Here is an 18,315-nt window from a genome sequence, read left to right as displayed (position 1 = left end):
AAAAAAAACATGTGTTCAATTCAAACGTGGTAGAAGTGAAACCTTAAAAAAATTCAATACAATTATCCTAAATGTCTAAGTATATGTTAAATTTTGTCATTAGTAAATAATTATAAATCATCTTTTATAGTATGAGGTAGCGCCCTCTGTGAATTGATATTTTAACTTCACGTATAATCCTAAATTAAAATTCACAACAAGAGATTTCATACACACGTTAGTATTAAAAAATTTCATAAATGGCGCTGTATTAAAAAAAAAACTATACATTGAGAACGTCTAATGTGTTCTATCTCATTCTCTCGCCGGCTGAATCCTATACATTAATGTGTTTGTGTCTCTATGGACTTATTTTTTCGTTTCATCGAGTGTGGAATCGTAACGATTCTAAAGAAGTTTCGCTTCAAAAATGTTCGTCACAGTGACCAGTCGTGCGCAGCAAAGCAGATTTGGTGAAGCCTACTAAAATGATCTTTATGTGATACAATTTGGGTGCATTATTACCTCGGACGCGGGGTCGAACTCGTAGCCCTCCAAACAGAACAGCTGCACGGCGGTTCCAAACGTGCACAGGAAATACGAGTCGCACATCTCCGGGTGCGGTACGTATCCAAAGAAACCGGGCGGACAGATCGCCGGTACTGTCGTCCCTGACCCGGCTGTGGTTGTCTCGACAACTTCAGTAGTCGCTTCCACGGTTGTACCAGTACTGGGAGTATCAGTGGCTGCAACAGTTGTCGCTTCTGTTTCTAGACTAGTCGAAGTAGTCGATTCAGAAGTAGCTTCAGAAGTTGCATCATCCGCAGTTGTGGCAGTAAACTCTGTGGTGGATTTATCGTCTTCTGTTGTGGAATAACCTTGCGTGGTAGCCGCAGTAGTTGTGCTACTTTCAGTTTGTGTAGGCGTTTCAGTAGTGGCAGTGTTAGGACTTTGAGTGGTGGTAGGATTTGGAACTGGTCCGAGGGTACATCCTCCTTCGGCTATGATGACGCATGTCTGAAATTAGTTATGGCAATATTAGAATTGTATTTAAATTTCCATTTGTTTGCTGTATGTGTTGTAGTGTATGTATGGCGGTAACACTGGTTTTTTATGTTAACCGAATTTGTTCTAAAATAAAGCATTATCTGTGAACTATTCCACGCGGACGAAGTTTTTTTTATTTTTTTTTATTGCTTATATGGGTAGACGAGCTCACAGCCCACCTGGTGTTAAGTGGTTACTGGAGCCCATAGACATCTACAACGTAAACGCGCCACCCACCTCGAGATATAAGTTCTAAGGTCTCAGTATAGTTACAACGGCTGCCCCACCCTTTGAACCGAAACGCATTACTGCTTCACGGCGGAAATAGGCGGGGTGGTGGTACCTACCCGTGCGGACTCCCAAGAGGTCCTACCACCAGTGATTATGCAAATTATAATTTTGCGGGTTTGATTTTTATTACACGATGTTATTCCTTCACCGTGGAAGTCAATCGTGAACATTTGTTGAGTACGTATTTCATTAGAAAAATTGGTACCCGCCTGCGGGATTCGAGCACTGGTGCATCGCTACATACGAATGCACCGGACATCTTATACTTTAGGCCACGACGACTACTAAGTCGCGAGCAAAAGCTAGTATTTTTATAAAGGCCATTCTCAAACGCCAAAGAAAGTTGATTAGGAATGAGGTCAACATAAGTTTTATTACTGCCATACATACACTACAGTGTAAAGAGATTGAAGAGGTCGACTTCTCTTTTGATTCTCTTACGGTTTTTTTTATTGCTTAGATGGGTGGACGAGCTCACAGCCCACCTGGTGTTAAGTGGTTACTGGAGCCCATAGACATCTATAACGCAAATGCGCCACCCACCTTGAGATATAAGTTCTAAGGTCTCAGTATAGTTACAACGGCTGCCCCACCTTTCAAACCGAAACGCATTACTGCTTAACGTCAGAAATAGGCAGGGTGGTGGTACCTACCCGCGCGGACTCTCAAGAGGTCCTACCACCAGTAGTAAGTTTCATAGTGTAGGTAAAGTATTAAGTAATTATATTAAGTAAATATATCGATTTACCTCTTGTATTGGATCAAATTCGAAACCTTCAGAACAGAACAGCTGTATCGCATGTGGCCCTCCCATGCACATGAAGAAGGAATTACAGAGTTCTGGATGAGGGATTTGTCCGAAGAAACCTGGAGAACAAATCGGTGGCCTTGTGGTCTCCGCTTCAGTGGTCGTAGCCACACTATCGACGGTAGACGATATGTCAGTAGTTGTCTCAGAAGTGGCGGAGGTGACTTCGGTAGTCATTGTAGTAGCATCATTCGTAGTCATTGAAGTTGGTACTTCAGTGTTAGTTGTTCGTTCAGTAGTCACTACGGTAGAGCCGTCGGTAGGGCTAAGCGTAGTAGTTATATATGAAGAAGTGGTGTCTATCGGGGGTGTTGTTCCCAGTGTGCAACCTCCTTCGGCGATTATGACGCAGTTCTGAAAGTAAGGTTGTATGTTATAGCTTTAGCTGCGAATCAAGTGATCACTACACACGATGATCTAAAAAATCCTCTAGGGTACTCTCTTTTTTATGAATGAGGGATTACTGTTGGTACAGAGGACTTTCCAGTTTCACCAGGACAAGTGGGCGAGCAAAGGCTCAGCCAGTAGGAGTGAGATTTGCTAGCAGCTGCCCGAGTACGTCCAAAGGAGACCAAATAACTCAAGAGCAACTGCTTCGTGAATAAGTTTACTGCCGGATCAGAATCGCGACCCGCTGAGAAGATCTGGCGAGTCTAGGGTATTTAGCTGGCCATTATAAACAGGCCTAGTGCACGTTACCTTCGTGGTATGGTATGATATGTAAGTATGGATTGGAACCAGCCGAAGATTTGTATCTAGTCAAAAGTGTTTCTTCACCATCCAGGTCACTTCCAATCCACTGAGTTTCTCGCCGGATCTTCTCAGTGAGTTGGGATTCCAATCCTATGGTATAATCAGCGAAGCACTGCTCTTGCTAGGGCTAATGTTAGCAATTCTCTCAATTTGAGCCCGTGAGCTCACCTACCGGTCCGTACGAAGTTGGAAAGCACCGTAGGCTACCAACGATTAAGTAGGGAAACAATTAAGGGCGTTCGTAAACACATAATTACTTATTGAATACCTAATAAATTGGTAGCCGTCTGTCGCATTTGAACCTCGGAATAATTGCAACACTCGACATGAATATATCATGCAGCTTACTCATTAAGGTACGGACTTAACAAATCCTACTAAAGACTTTGGTAATCGCTTACCAATATGTATAATCGCGTTAATTATTAGTCAATTAATAAATATTTAGATGTGGAATTTTGTCTTTCACGCGAGCCAATGTTTGAACAAACACTTAGAACTATTTAACAATATATGAACAATTAGCTGTGAACGTGCCGATATTTCAATTATTGCACCAGAATCTTAGCACAAATCTTAGCCACCAACCAGATAGGAGGTAAGCTTCAAAATACAAACATGAACAAAAATGAAATACCAGGTAAACAATAAATTAATCTTAAAGATAGGTGAGTGCAAAACTGTAAAGTCGGTTTAGTCAATAAATATAATTACCTCTGTAGGAGGATCAAACTCATATCCTTCGCCGCAGAAGAGTTGTATAGCTATTCCGTTAACGCACATGAAGTATGAATTACAGAGATACGGGTGCGGAATGTTCCCGAAGAATCCAGGAGGACAAATAGAGGGCGTAGTCGTCTCCGCTTCTGTAGTAGATGTGATCTCTGGAGTTGAGGGAACGAGGGTTGTTGGTGTGGAAGACACTTCGGTGGTGACAGTTCCTTCAGTAGTTGGCACTGCTGTAGTTAGTTCAGTAGTACTAATGCCCTCAGTAGTTGCTACGGTAGACTCATCAGTAGTACTAATCCCTTCGGTAGGTGCTATGGTAGACTCATCAGTCGAGATTGTAGTTGGTACTGCTGTAGTGACTTCAGCAGTTACTGTTGTAGAACCATCAGTAGTGAGATATGTGGATTCATCTGTGACTGTAGAAGGTGCTACAGTTTGAGACGAGTCTGTAGTTGTATACCCAGGTGTAGAGTGTGTGGGAGGTCTTGTCCCTAACGTGCAGCCTCCTTCAGCTATGACGACGCAGACCTACAACAATATTCAATTTGTTGCTATTTAATAGCAATCCACACGGGTCTTGGAAGGGGAGGAGTTTTGACTATCAACAATTGGGGAACTTCAATAGGAGCGTTATCAGATTACGTATGTGAACTTGAAACTTATATTGGTGGTAGGACCACCTGTGAGTCCGCGCGGGTAGGTACCACAACCCCGCTTATTTCTGCCGTGAAGCAGTAATGCGTTTCGGTTTGAAGGGTGAGGCAGCCGTTGTAACTATACTTGAGACCTTAGAACTTATATCTCAAGGTGGGTTGCCCATTTACGTTGTAGATGTCTATGGGCTCCAGTAACCACTAAGCACCAGGTGGGCTGTGAGCTCGTCCGCCCTTCTAAGCATAAAAAAAGAAAGCACTAAATTAAACTTTTTCCTACCAGTTGATAATATCACCTCTTAGAAATGCAATATAATCCGCTAATATTTTCCAAATTGTTTTCTTTGATCAGTTTACTTTGGTAAATCAGTAATTAACATTTATAGTCCCTAATCACAATAAGCAGAAGATATTAGAACCGATGTAAGCAATCGTAATAAGTTAGTTATAAAAATTTAAGCTCAACCAAGAATACATCAGACAATTACATTTAAAACTACAAAGTGTATAAAATGGTTAAGGTCAAAGATATATTTTTGTTGTCACATTTGAAAACTAGTTCATTTATATTTACCTCATTGGCCGGATCAAATTCATATCCTTCCCCGCAGAAGAGTTGTATAGCTATTCCGTTGACGCACATGAAGTATGAATTACAGAGATACGGATGCGGAATGTTCCCGAAGAATCCAGGAGGACAAATAGAGGGCGTGGTCGTCTCCGCTTCTGTAGTAGATGTCACTTCTGGGGTTGATGGGAGTATGGTTGTTATTGTGGAAGATACTTCAGTGGTACTCGTACCCTCTGTAGTTAATGTAGTCGGATCTTCTACAGTAGTCGAAGTGAGTAGGTCAGTTGTACTCAAACTTTCCGTAGTGACTTCAGAATAATCTTCAGTTGTTATTGAAGTTGGTATTTGAGTAGTACTTATACCTTCAGTCGTTATAGTAGTTGTAGAGTCACTAGTGACTGAAGTGCGCGCGTCAGTACTAGCTTCAGTAGTCACTGTATTAGGATCGTCAGTAGTGACAGAGGTGGGCTGTTCAGTAGTACTTGTGCCCTCGGTAGCTAGTGTAGTAGAATATTCAGTAGTGTCACCTGTAGTTACTGTGGTGGATTCTGCTGTCGTTATAGTAGTAGGTTGGTCGGTATTGACTTCAGTTGTACTCATTCCTTCAGTAGTTACTGTAGTTAGACCATCAGTAGTAATGTAAGTAGATTCATCTGTGGCTGTTGGTGATGCAGTGGTAGATGAGTCTGTAGCTGTATACCCAGGAGTAGTATCTGTTGGAGGTCTTGTTCCTAATGTGCAACCTCCTTCAGCTATAATCACGCAAGCCTGGAAATAATTTTGAATTGAAGAATATGAGAAGGTGCTAAGTTCGTATGACAATAGAAAATCCGAATATGAAACAGTAGATACGGATACGTTGTCTGGATTTAGACAAGCTACTGCTACTGCTTCTCAATTAATCGTGCCTAAAAATAGTATTCTTCGCGTACTTTCCAACCAAACTCCAATGTTAAAAGCTAGTTGAAGGGAACTATTGTGAATTTTCAATAATACGAGCCTCTTAATACACAATATGTGAACCAATGATGACAGTAAGATTTTTTAATTTACATAACAAGCAAATATACCTGCGGCTGGTAGTTATTACGACATAAATCCACTTTAGAATACTTAGAATTACTGAAAATTACCTCACTAGCAGGGTCGAACTCAAATCCTTCAGCGCAGAAGACTTGTATAGCCACGCCATTGAGACACATAAAGTACGAATTACAGAGATACGGATGCGGAAGGTTCCCGAAGAATCCAGGAGGACAAATAGAGGGTGTAGTCGTCTCCGCTTCTGTAGTAGATGTGATCTCTGGAGTTGAGGGAACAAGGGTTGTTGGTGTGGAAGACACTTCAGCGGTGACAGTTCCTTCAGTAGTTGGCACTGCCGTAGTTAGTTCAGTAGTACTAATGCCCTCAGTAGTTGCTACGGTAGACTCATCAGTAGTACTAATCCCCTCGGTAGGTACTATAGTAGACCCGTCAGTCGAAATCGTACTTGGTACTGCTGTAGTGGCTTCAGCAGTTACTGTTGTAGAGTCATCCGTGGTGAGATGTGTGGATTCATCTGTGACTGTGGTAGTGGCTGCAGTAGTAGATGAGTCTATAGTTGTATACTCTGGAGTAGTATGTGTTGGCGGCCTGGTTCCCAACGTGCATCCTCCCTCAGCTATGATGACGCAAGTCTATAAAAGCGACACATTGTTTCGATCTTTATATTAAATTACTAATTTCTGTTGTTTGCACGAATAAAACGGATCTACTACCGCCAACAGAAGTACGTGAACGTTGGTTTTAGATAGAGATATTTTTTGACCAGCAGACATAAATATTAAAGTTTATCAGTCGTAACTCAAACCGGCCGAGTATAGTAAACCACTACTAACTAGTTCGCCTGCACTCACAATGCCTTTACGTTATTCAGATCTTATAGCTGTAGTATGGCGGCTCTCCACTTATTTTCCAAACAACTGGAACATGGTATTCTTCAAAGGTGATTTTGATTTTTGAATAAGCTCGTTAGCAGTACCATAATCTAACTCTTTGTTCGATATTGTTATTAGTTATGGGAACTACTGACCGTTAGGTGTGCCACAAGGTAGTCTGCTATTGACAGCAATGTTTGTACCGTGAAGCGGTTATGCCTTTCGATTTGAAGATTGGGACAGCAATCGTTATAACTGAGACTTCAATCTCATGTCTTGAGGTGAGTGGCGGAACTCATATTACTCTATAAGATCTAGTAGCCATTCAGCATCAGATAGGCGAGAAGCTGGTAAGCCCATAAAAATATAAAAAAGGTGGCACAGAAAAGCTTTAGGCTGTATGTGAAGGTTTGTTTTTAAATGAACTGAAATTGGCTTCATGTCAAAAACATGAAATAAATTAGAAGAATATAGAAATTACCTCGGTAGCAGGATCGAACTCGTATCCTTCAGCGCAGAAGACTTGTATCGCGACGCCATTGATGCACATAAAGTACGAATTACAGAGAGTCGGATGCGGAAGGTTCCCGACGAATCCAGGAGGACAAATCGAGGGTGTAGTCGTCTCCACTTCTGTAGTAGATGTGATCTCTGGAGTTGAGGGGACGAGGGTTGTTGGTGTGGAAGATATTTCAGTAGTGAAAGTTCCCTCGGTAGTTACTGTGGGTAGTTCAGTTGTACTAGTACCTTTAGTTACTAGTGTAGTAGAACTTTCCGTAGTGACCGAGGTAGGCAGTTCAGTAGTAGCCTCAGTAGTACTTGCATCCTCAGTAGAAGAATCTGTAGTTACTGTCGTAGAACTGTCAGTAGTCAGATATGTAGATCCATCTGTAACTGTAGTAGGCAGCGCAGTGGTAGAGTGGTCTGTAGTAGTATACTCAGGGGTAGTATGTGTTGGAGGTCTTGTCCCTAACGTGCAGCCTCCTTCAGCTATGACGACGCAAATCTAAAATAACAACTTCTATTCAAAAACCTTTTCTATTGGGGACTTGAGTTATTAGTAAACATAAACCCAAGATAATAGGGTATTTAAGAAACAGTACCAAAATTATGTTAGACATGTTAGTACCATTCACTAATCCATGACTATAGTTCACTCTATATACAATATTTACTATAAGAGTAACTTCTCAGTATTAATACCGGTCAAGCACACAAATGCAAAATTTAGTTTATTTCTCATTTAAAAATTAGTTGATTAATATTTACCTCATTGACCGGATCAAATTCATATCCTTCGCCGCAGAAGAGTTGTATAGCTATTCCGTTGACGCACATGAAGTACGAATTACAGAGAGTCGGATGCGGAAGGTTCCCGAAGAATCCAGGAGGACAAATAGAGGGTGTAGTCGTCTCCACTACTGTAGTAGATGTGATCTCTGGAGTTGAGGGGAATGTTGTTAACGTGGAAGATACTTCAGTGGTAATGGCTCCCTCAGTAGTTACTGTAGTAGGCAACTCGGTGGTAGAAGAAGCGTCTGTGGCATCTGAAGTAGGATACGTGGACTCATCTGTGACTGTTACAGGAGGCGCAGTAGTAGGCAATTCCGTTGTTGTGTCCTCAGAAGTAGTTAATTTAGTTGTTCCTTCTGTTGTTACTGAAGTTAGCAGATCTGTAGTTGTAGGATTTTCAGGAGATGTTGTGGTAATTCCGTCTGTAGTAAGATATGTGGTTTCATCTGTGACTGTGGAAGGCGCTGCAGTAGTAGAGGAGTCTATAGTTGTATACTCTGGAGTAGTATATGTTGGCGGCCTTGTTCCTAACGTGCATCCTCCCTCAGCTATGATGACGCAAATCTAAAATAACAACTGCTATTTAAAAAACTTTGCTTTGGAGGATTTAAGTTATTAGTAAATATAAACCCAAGATAAATAGGGTATTTAAGAAACAATACCAAATTATGTTAGACATGTAAAGACCATTCACTAATCCATGACTATTGTTCTTTTTAAATACAATATTTACTATAAGAGTAACTTCTCAATATGAACACCGGTCAAGCACGCAAATGCAAAATTTAGTTTATTTCTCTAGGTGCTTTGCAACTGCAATTTTTATTTAATTAATTTAATAATGTAATTTTGTTGTCCTTTTCATAACTGTTTTTTTTTATTTTTTTATTATTCATGTTCTTTTTATTTTTTAATATATTTTACAATGATGTGTATTGGTCGGTCTGATGCTGGTGTGCGCGTCACTCCGCAGGTGCCGGCGGAAGATCAGCGCCGCAGTACCGATTGTCTCGATACTGTTAGGCATTGCTGAGCCGGTAACCATTTCCAAGCCTCGTTATTTTTGTTATCTTTTTTATTTATCTTTTGTACTTAATTTGTGTTTGGAATAAATGTTTATTATTATTATTATTATTATTTAAAAATTAGTTGATTAATATTTACCTCATTGGCCGGATCAAATTCATATCCTTCGCCGCAGAAGAGTTGTATAGCTATTCCGTTGACGCACATGAAGTATGAATTACAGAGATACGGATGCGGAATGTTCCCGAAGAATCCAGGAGGACAAATCGAGGGCGTAGTCGTCTCCGCTACTGTAGTAGATGTGATCTCTGGAGTTGAGGGGACTGTTGTTAACGTGGAAGATACTTCAGTGGTAATGGTTCCCTCAGTAGTTATTGTAGTAGGCAACTCAGTAGTAGAAGAAGCGTCTGTGGCGTCTGTAGTAGGATACGTAGATTCATCTGTGACTGTTACAGGAGGCGCAGTAGTAGGCAATTCCGTTGTTGTGTCCTCAGAAGTAGTTAATGTAGTTGTTTCTTCTGTTGTTACTGAAGTTGGCAGATCAGTAGTCGTAGGACTTTCAGGAGATGTTGTGGTGATTCCGTCTGTAGTAAGATATGTGGTTTCATCTGTGACTGTGGAAGGCGCTGCAGTAGTAGATGAGTCTATAGTTGTATACTCTGGAGTAGTATGTGTTGGCGGCCTGGTTCCCAACGTGCATCCTCCTTCAGCTATGATGACGCAAGTCTATAAAAGCGATACATTGTTTCGATCTTTATTATTAGTTACTGATTTCTGTCGTTCGAATGAATGAAATGGATTTATTACCGCCAACAGAAGTACGTGAATCTTAATTTTGCCTTGAAATAGTTTTTTACTATCATCATTATTTTCCTTTTCTTCTCTCAGTCACTTGGGGTCGGCGCAATATGTTTTCTTCTTCCATACTCCTCTATCATATACAATTTTTCGCTCACTCCTCACTTACACATATCGTCTTTCACGCAATCCATTCATTTCTTTTTAGGTCTACCTCTTCCTCTAAAGCCTTCTATATTCACATTCATAGTTAAAACTCTTATCAACCTCATTGCCATTTCATCTCAGCACATACCAACCCGAACGCGCACTTCTCAAATTCTCTATCACAGATGCCATTTTCAGACTTCCTCTAACATATTAATTCCATATTTTATCCATTCTCGTTACTCCTCACATCCATCGCAACATTCGCATCTCCACTGCATGCAATCGCCTTTCATTCACCACTTTAGTGGTCCAACAGGCTGACCCCTACAAGATGGCAGGTCTTATTAAGGTCTTATATATCTTCCCTTTTAGGGGAAGAGAAATGTTTGAGTCACACGTGGTGCCCGTCACCTGCCGCCATTTTTTGACCAGCAGACATAAATATTAAAGTTTATACAGTCGCAACCCAAACCGGCCGAGTATAGTATACAACTACTAACCAGTTCGCCTACGCTCACAATGCCTTTATATTATTCAGATCTTATAGCTGTGGTATAGTGGGTCTCCACTAATTTCCCAAACAACTGGTACATGGCATTCTTCAAACGTGATTTTGATTTTTGAATAAACACCTTAGCAGTACCATAATCTAACTCTGTCTTCAATATTGCTATTAGTTATGGGAACTACTGACCGTTAGGTGTGCCGTAAGATAATCTGCTATTGACGGCAATGCTTCGGTCTTGAAGCAGTTATGCCTTTCGATTTCAAGATTGGGACAGCAATCGCTATAACTGAGACTCCGACCTCATGTCTTGAGGTGAATGACGGGACGCATATTGTCCTATGAGATCTAGTAACCATTCAGCACCAGATGGGCCAGAGGTTGGTGGACTCATAAAAAATAAAAAAAGAAGGCACAGAAAAGCTTGAGTCTGGATGTGAAAGCTTGTTTTTAATTGGACTGAAATTGCTTTCATATTGAAAACGTTAAACAAATTAGAAGAATAAATAAATTACCTCGGTAGCAGGATCGAACTCGTATCCTTCAGCACAGAAGACTTGTATCGCGACGCCATTGATGCACATAAAGTACGAATTACAGAGAGTCGGATGCGGAAGGTTCCCGAAGAATCCAGGAGGACAAATAGAGGGTGTAGTCGTCTCCACTTCTGTAGTAGATGTAATCTCTGGAGTTGAGGGGACGAGGGTTGTTGGTGTGGAAGATATTTCAGTAGTGAAAGTTCCCTCAGTAGTTACTGTGGTAGAGTCTTCAGTGGTGCTGGCAGTGGGAAGATCGGTTGTACTGGTACCTTCAGTAGCTAGTGTAGTAGAACTTTCCGTAGTGACCGAGGTAGGTAGTTCAGTAGTAGCTTCAGTAGTACTTGCATCCTCAGTAGAAGAATCTGTAGTTACTGTCGTAGAACTGTCAGTAGTCAGATATGTAGATCCATCTGTAACTGTAGTAGGCAGCGCAGTGGTAGAGTGGTCTGTAGTAGTATACTCAGGGGTAGTATGTGTTGGAGGTCTTGTCCCTAACGTGCAGCCTCCTTCAGCTATGACGACGCAAATCTAAAATAACAACTTCTATTCAAAAAACTTTTCTATTGGGGACTTGAGTTATTAGTAAACATAAACCCAAGATAAAAGGGTATTTAAGAAACAGTACCAAAATTATGTTAGACATGTTAGTACCATTCACTAATCCATGACTATAGTTCACTCTATATACAATATTTACTATAAGAGTAACTTCTCAATATGAACACCGGTCAAGCACGCAAATGCAAAATTTAGTTTATTTCTCATTTAAAAATTAGTTCATTATTATTTACCTCATTGGCCGGATCAAATTCATATCCTTCGCCGCAGAAGAGTTGTATAGCTATTCCGTTGACGCACATGAAGTATGAATTACAGAGATACGGGTGCGGAATGTTCCCGAAGAATCCAGGAGGACAAATAGAGGGCGTAGTCGTCTCTACTACTGTAGTAGATGTGATCTCTGGAGTTGAGGGGAATGTTGTTAACGTGGAAGATACTTCAGTGGTAATGGTTCCCTCAGTAGTTACTGTAGTAGGCAACTTAGTGGTAGGAGAAGCGTCTGTGGCATCTGAAGTAGGATACGTAGACTCATCTGTGACTGTTACAGGAGGCGCAGTAGTAGGCAATTCCGTTGTTGTATCCTCAGAAGTAGTTAATGTAGTTGTTTCTTCTGTTGTTACTGAAGTTAGCAGATCTGTAGTTGTAGGACTTTCAGGAGATGTTGTGGTAATTCCGTCTGTAGTAAGATATGTGGTTTCATCTGTGACTGTGGAAGGCGCTGCAGTAGTAGAGGAGTCTATAGTTGTATACTCTGGAGTAGTATATGTTGGCGGCCTTGTTCCTAACGTGCATCCTCCTTCAGCAATGATGACGCAAATCTAAAATAACAACTGCTATTTAAAAAACTTTGGTCTGGAGGATTTAAGTTATTATTAAATATAAACCCAAGATATTAGGGTATTTAAGAAACAATACCAAATTATGTTAGACATGTAAAGACCATTCACTAATCTATGACTATTGTTCTTTTTATATACAATATTTACTATAAGAGTAACTTCTCAATATGAACACCGGTCAAGCACGCAAATGCAAAATTTAGTTTATTTCTGATTTAATAGTTAGTTCATTTACCTCATTGGCCGGATCAAATTCATATCCTTCGCCGCAGAAGAGTTGTATAGCTATTCCGTTGACGCACATGAAGTATGAATTACAGAGATACGGATGCGGAATGTTCCCGAAGAATCCAGGAGGACAAATCGAGGGCGTAGTCGTCTCCGCTACTGTAGTAGATGTGATCTCTGGAGTTGAGGGGACTGTTGTTAACGTGGAAGATACTTCAGTGGTAATGGTTCCTTCAGTAGTTATTGTAGTAGGCAACTCAGTAGTAGAAGAAGCGTCTGTGGCGTCTGTAGTAGGATACGTAGATTCATCTGTGACTGTTACAGGAGGCGCAGTAGTAGGCAATTCCGTTGTTGTGTCCTCAGAAGTAGTTAATGTAGTTGTTTCTTCTGTTGTTACTGAAGTTGGCAGATCAGTAGTTGTAGGACTTTCAGGAGATGTTGTGGTAATTCCGCCTGTAGTAAGATATGTGGTTTCATCTGTGACTGTGGAAGGCGCTGCAGTAGTAGATGAGTCTATAGTTGTATACTCTGGAGTAGTATGTGTTGGCGGCCTGGTTCCCAACGTGCATCCTCCCTCAGCTATGATGACGCAAGTCTATAAAAGCGACACATTGTTTCGATCTTTATTCTAAATTACTAATTTCTGTCGTTTGCACAAATTAAATTGGTTTACTACCGCCAACAGTAGTACGTGAACGTTCATTTTTGTCATCAGATATTTTTTGACCAGCAGACATAAATATTAAAGTTTATACAGTCACCAGCCGGCCGAGTATAGTATACAACTACTAACTAGTTCGCCTGCACTCAAAATGCCTTTATGTTATTCAGACCTTATAGCTACAGTGTGGCGGCTCTCCACTAATTTCCCAAACAATAGGAACGTGACATTCTTCAAACGTGATTTTGAGGTTTGAATAAAGTCCTTACCTGTACCATAAGTAGTGACCTGACTCTATCTTCGGCATTGCTATTAGTTATGGGAACTAGTGACCATTAGGTTTGCTGTATGGTCGTTGCTATTGACGGTAATGTTTCGGTCTTGAAGCGGTCTTTCGATTTAAAGATCGGGACAGCGATAGCTATAACTGAGACTCCGACCTCATGTCTTGAGGTGAGTTGCGGTACTCTATGAGATCTAGTACCCATCCAGCATCAGAAGGGCCAGAAGCTGGTGGACTCATTCAAATATTAAAAAATAAGTCACAGAAGAGCTTTAGTCTGGATGTAAAGTTTTGTTTTTGGCTTCATATCGAAATCATCAAAGAAATTAGAAGAACATAGAAATTACCTCGGTAGCAGGATCGAACTCGTATCCTTCGGCGCAGAAGACTTGTATCGCGACGCCATTAAGACACATAAAGTACGAATTACAGAGAGTCGGATGCGGAAGGTTCCCGAAGAATCCAGGAGGACAAATAGAGGGCGTGGTCGTCTCCGCTTCTGTAGTAGATGTGATCTCTGGAGTTGAGGGGACGAGGGTTGTTGGTGTGGAAGATATTTCAGTAGTGAAGGTTCCCTCGGTAGTTACTATAGTAGAACCGGCAGTAGTTGCTGCGGTAGAGTCTTCAGTGGTGCTGGCAGTGGGAAGTTCAGTTGTACTAGTATCTTCAGTAACTAGTGTAGTAGAACTTTCCGTAGTGACAGAGGTAGGCAGTTCAGTAGTAGCTTCAGTAGTACTTGCATCCTCAGTGGGGGAATCTGTAGTTACTGTAGTAGAACTCTCAGTAGTCAAATACGTAGATCCGTCTGTAACTGTAGTAGGCAGCGCAGTGGTAGAGTGGTCTGTAGTAGTATACTCAGGGGTGGTATGTGTTGGCGGCCTTGTTCCCAACGTGCATCCTCCTTCAGCTATGATGACGCAAATCTAAAATAACAACTGCTATTTAAAAAACTTCGCGCTTGAACATTTAAGTTATTAGTAAACATAAACCCAAGATATTAGGGTATTTAAGAAGCAGTACTAAATTATGTTAGACATGTAAAGACCATTCACTAATCCATGACTATTGTTCTTTTTAAATACAATATTTACTATAAGATCAACTTCTCAATATGAATACCGGTCAAGCACGCAAATGCAAAATTTAGTTTATTTGTAATTAAAAAATTAGTTCATTAATATTTACCTCATTAGCTGGATCAAATTCATATCCTTCGCCGCAGAAGAGTTGTATAGCTATTCCGTTGACACACATGAAGTATGAATTACAGAGATACGGATGCGGAATGTTCCCGAAGAATCCAGGAGGACAAATAGAGGGCGTGGTCGTCTCCGCTTCTGTAGTAGATGTGATCTCTGGAGTTGAGGGGACGAGGGTTGTTGGTGTGGAAGATATTTCAGTAGTGAAGGTTCCCTCGGTAGTTACTATAGTAGAACCGGCAGTAGTTGCTGCGGTAGAGTCTTCAGTGGTGCTGGCAGTGGGAAGTTCAGTTGTACTAGTATCTTCAGTAACTAGTGTAGTAGAACTTTCCGTAGTGACAGAGGTAGGCAGTTCAGTAGTAGCTTCAGTAGTACTTGCATCCTCAGTGGGGGAATCTGTAGTTACTGTAGTAGAACTCTCAGTAGTCAAATACGTAGATCCGTCTGTAACTGTAGTAGGCAGCGCAGTGGTAGAGTGGTCTGTAGTAGTATACTCAGGGGTGGTATGTGTTGGCGGCCTTGTTCCCAACGTGCATCCTCCTTCAGCTATGATGACGCAAATCTAAAATAACAACTGCTATTTAAAAAACTTCGCGCTTGAACATTTAAGTTATTAGTAAACATAAACCCAAGATATTAGGGTATTTAAGAAGCAGTACTAAATTATGTTAGACATGTAAAGACCATTCACTAATCCATGACTATTGTTCTTTTTAAATACAATATTTACTATAAGATCAACTTCTCAATATGAATACCGGTCAAGCACGCAAATGCAAAATTTAGTTTATTTGTAATTAAAAAATTAGTTCATTAATATTTACCTCATTAGCTGGATCAAATTCATATCCTTCGCCGCAGAAGAGTTGTATAGCTATTCCGTTGACACACATGAAGTATGAATTACAGAGATACGGATGCGGAATGTTCCCGAAGAATCCAGGAGGACAAATAGAGGGCGTGGTCGTCTCCGCTTCTGTAGTAGAGGTGATCTCGGGAGTTGAGGGGACAAGGGTTGTTGGTGTGGAAGATATTTCAGGAGTGAAAGTTCCCTCGGTAGTTACTGTGGTAGACTCTTCAGTGGTGGTGACAGTGGGAAGTTCAGTTGTACTAGTACCTTCAGTAGCTAGTGTAGTAGAACTTTCTGTAGTAACCGAGGTAGGCAGTTCAGTAGTAGCTTCAGTAGTACCTGCATCCTCAGTAGAAGAATCTGTAGTTACTGTAGTAGAACTGTCAGTAGTCAAATACGTAGATCCGTCTGTAACTGTAGTAGGCAGCACTGTGGTAGAATGATCTGTAGTAGTATACTCAGGGGTAGTATGTGTTGGCGGCCTCGTTCCCAACGTGCATCCTCCTTCAGCTATGATGACGCAAATCTAAAACAACAACTGCTATTTAAAAAACTTTGCGCTTGAACATTTAAGTTATTAGTAAACATAAACCCAAGATATTAGGGTATTTAAGAAGCAGTACTAAATTATGTTAGACATGTAAAGGCAATTCACTAATCCATGACTATAGTTCTTTCTATATACAATATTTACTATAAGAGTAACTTCTCAATATGAATACCGGTCAAGCACGCAAATGCAAAATTTAGTTTATTTCTCATTTAATAGTTAGTTCATTTACCTCATTGGCCGGATCAAATTCATATCCTTCGCCGCAGAAGAGTTGTATAGCTATTCCGTTGACGCACATGAAGTATGAATTACAGAGATACGGATGCGGAATGTTCCCGAAGAAACCAGGAGGACAAATCGAAGGCGTAGTTGTCTCCGCTTCTGTAGTAGATGTCACTTCTGGAGTTGATGGGGCAAAGGTTGTTGGTGTGGAAGATAACTCAGTCGTACTTGTACCTTCTGTAGTTAACGTCGTAGAATCTTCAGTAGTAACTGAAGTGGGTATATCAGTGGTTACTTCCGTGGTTGTGGTGCCATCTGTTGACACTGTCGTATCAACTGTAGTTAGTGTCGTAGGTGAGTCACTAGTAGGAGTGCCTTCTGTAGTTATTGTAGTAGGCAGTATAGTAGAAGTACTCTCTGCTGTTACTGAAGTTGGCAGCTCAGTAGTAGAAGTGCCTTGAGTAGCTGTGGTTAGCCCGTCAGTGGTAATATAAGTAGATTCGTCTGTGGCTGTTGGTGATGTAGTGGTAGATGATTCTGTAGTTGTATACCCAGGAGTAGTATATGTTGGAGGTCTTGTTCCTAATGTGCAACCTCCTTCAGCTATAATCACGCAAGCCTGGAAAAGTGATAATTAATTGAGCTTCTTTTTTCTTATAGTTTTCATATTTACTATTACGATACCGCTAGACAAATTAGGAAGCTTTATGTCAACCTACCTCTTACCTTCAGATAACAATTGCAAAACGACAATATTATCTGACAAGACCTATGAATAAATACTGACAAGACATAGTCACTAGATATCTTTATAATTTCAGGTTAAAATAGAAATTATAAAAATGTGTCCTTTGATGAAAGTAAAGTATTTCAGCTACTTTAGGCAATTTTTTATCAAACAAAAAGTCTGAAAATTTGAGAAGAATTCAGTCTCCCACAGTTTCCCTAAAATAAACCTCGGATAATAGGATTTGTAATAACCATCAAAAAAATTATCAGAAGATGCTAATTACCTCAGTGATTGGATCAAACTCAAATCCTTCAGCACAGAAGACTTGTATCGCGACGCCATTGATACACATAAAGTACGAATTACAGAGATACGGATGCGGAAGGTTCCCAGAGAATCCAGGAGGACAAATAGAGGGCGTAGTCGTCTCCGCTTCTGTAGTAGAAGTAATCTCTGGGGTTGAGGGGACGAGAGTTGTTGGTGTGGAAGGTAATTCCGTCGTACTGGTACCCTCTGCAGTACCGGTTGTTGTACTCTCTGTTGGCAACTCAGTAGTAAAAGTACTTTCGGTGGTCGCTGTTGGTGTATCCTCCGTAGTGATGGTAGTTGGAATAGAAGAGGTACCTTCTGAGGTTACTGTAGTAGGCAAGTCAGTAGTAGATGTAATTACAGTTGACGCTGTAGAAGACTCTTCAGTTGTAATTGAAGTAGGTACATCTGTGATAACTTCAGTAGTACTTGAACTTTCTGTAGTTATTGTTGTAGGCCAATCAGTCGTAGAATATGTGGATTCGTCCGTTACTGTAACAGGGGTACTAGTAGTAGGTAATTCTGTAGTAGTATACTCTGATGTCGTTACTGTAGACGTCCCTTCTTCTGTAGTAGATAAGGTACTTGGTAATTCATTAGTCACTGTACTGATCCCATCTGTAGTAAGATACGTTGATTCTTCTGTGACTGTAAAAGGCGTTCCAGTTGTAGAAAAGTCTACAGTTGTATATTCAGGAGTAGAAGCTGTCGGAGGTCTTGTGCCCAACGTGCAGCCTCCCTCGGCGATGATGACGCAAGTCTGGAAACAATTATCGCTGTTAAACTTCTCCTCTGAGTTATTACCAAGACTTAAGCAGAAAG

General features: G+C 40.8%; 1 protein-coding gene across 3 annotated transcripts in view; it reads right to left on the bottom strand.

The window, feature by feature from the left end:
- LOC101737466 (mucin-17) overlaps positions 1-18,315 on the bottom strand; it is a 90,805-nt gene that overhangs the window by 13,067 nt on the left and 59,423 nt on the right. For all 3 annotated transcript variants that reach the window (XM_038015497.2, XM_038015490.2, XM_062673528.1), the window contains 16 exons: positions 17,468-18,253; positions 16,462-17,073; positions 15,654-16,205; positions 14,816-15,391; positions 13,978-14,553; positions 12,694-13,281; positions 11,850-12,437; positions 11,035-11,586; positions 9,205-9,792; positions 8,017-8,604; positions 7,229-7,753; positions 5,965-6,507; positions 4,835-5,599; positions 3,593-4,135; positions 2,066-2,479; positions 505-996 (listed from right to left, as the gene is read on the bottom strand). In XM_038015497.2, coding sequence (XP_037871425.1) covers positions 505-996; positions 2,066-2,479; positions 3,593-4,135; positions 4,835-5,599; positions 5,965-6,507; positions 7,229-7,753; positions 8,017-8,604; positions 9,205-9,792; positions 11,035-11,586; positions 11,850-12,437; positions 12,694-13,281; positions 13,978-14,553; positions 14,816-15,391; positions 15,654-16,205; positions 16,462-17,073; positions 17,468-18,253 — 9,288 coding nt within the window. The remainder of the gene's footprint in view (positions 1-504; positions 997-2,065; positions 2,480-3,592; positions 4,136-4,834; positions 5,600-5,964; positions 6,508-7,228; positions 7,754-8,016; positions 8,605-9,204; positions 9,793-11,034; positions 11,587-11,849; positions 12,438-12,693; positions 13,282-13,977; positions 14,554-14,815; positions 15,392-15,653; positions 16,206-16,461; positions 17,074-17,467; positions 18,254-18,315) is intronic.

This window comes from Bombyx mori, chromosome 2 (genome assembly GCF_030269925.1).
Source record: "Bombyx mori chromosome 2, ASM3026992v2".
In the NCBI taxonomy this organism is placed as follows: domain Eukaryota; kingdom Metazoa; phylum Arthropoda; class Insecta; order Lepidoptera; family Bombycidae; genus Bombyx; species Bombyx mori.
The sequence above is the reverse complement of the archived record's forward strand: the minus strand, read 5'-3'. Positions and strand labels throughout refer to the sequence as shown.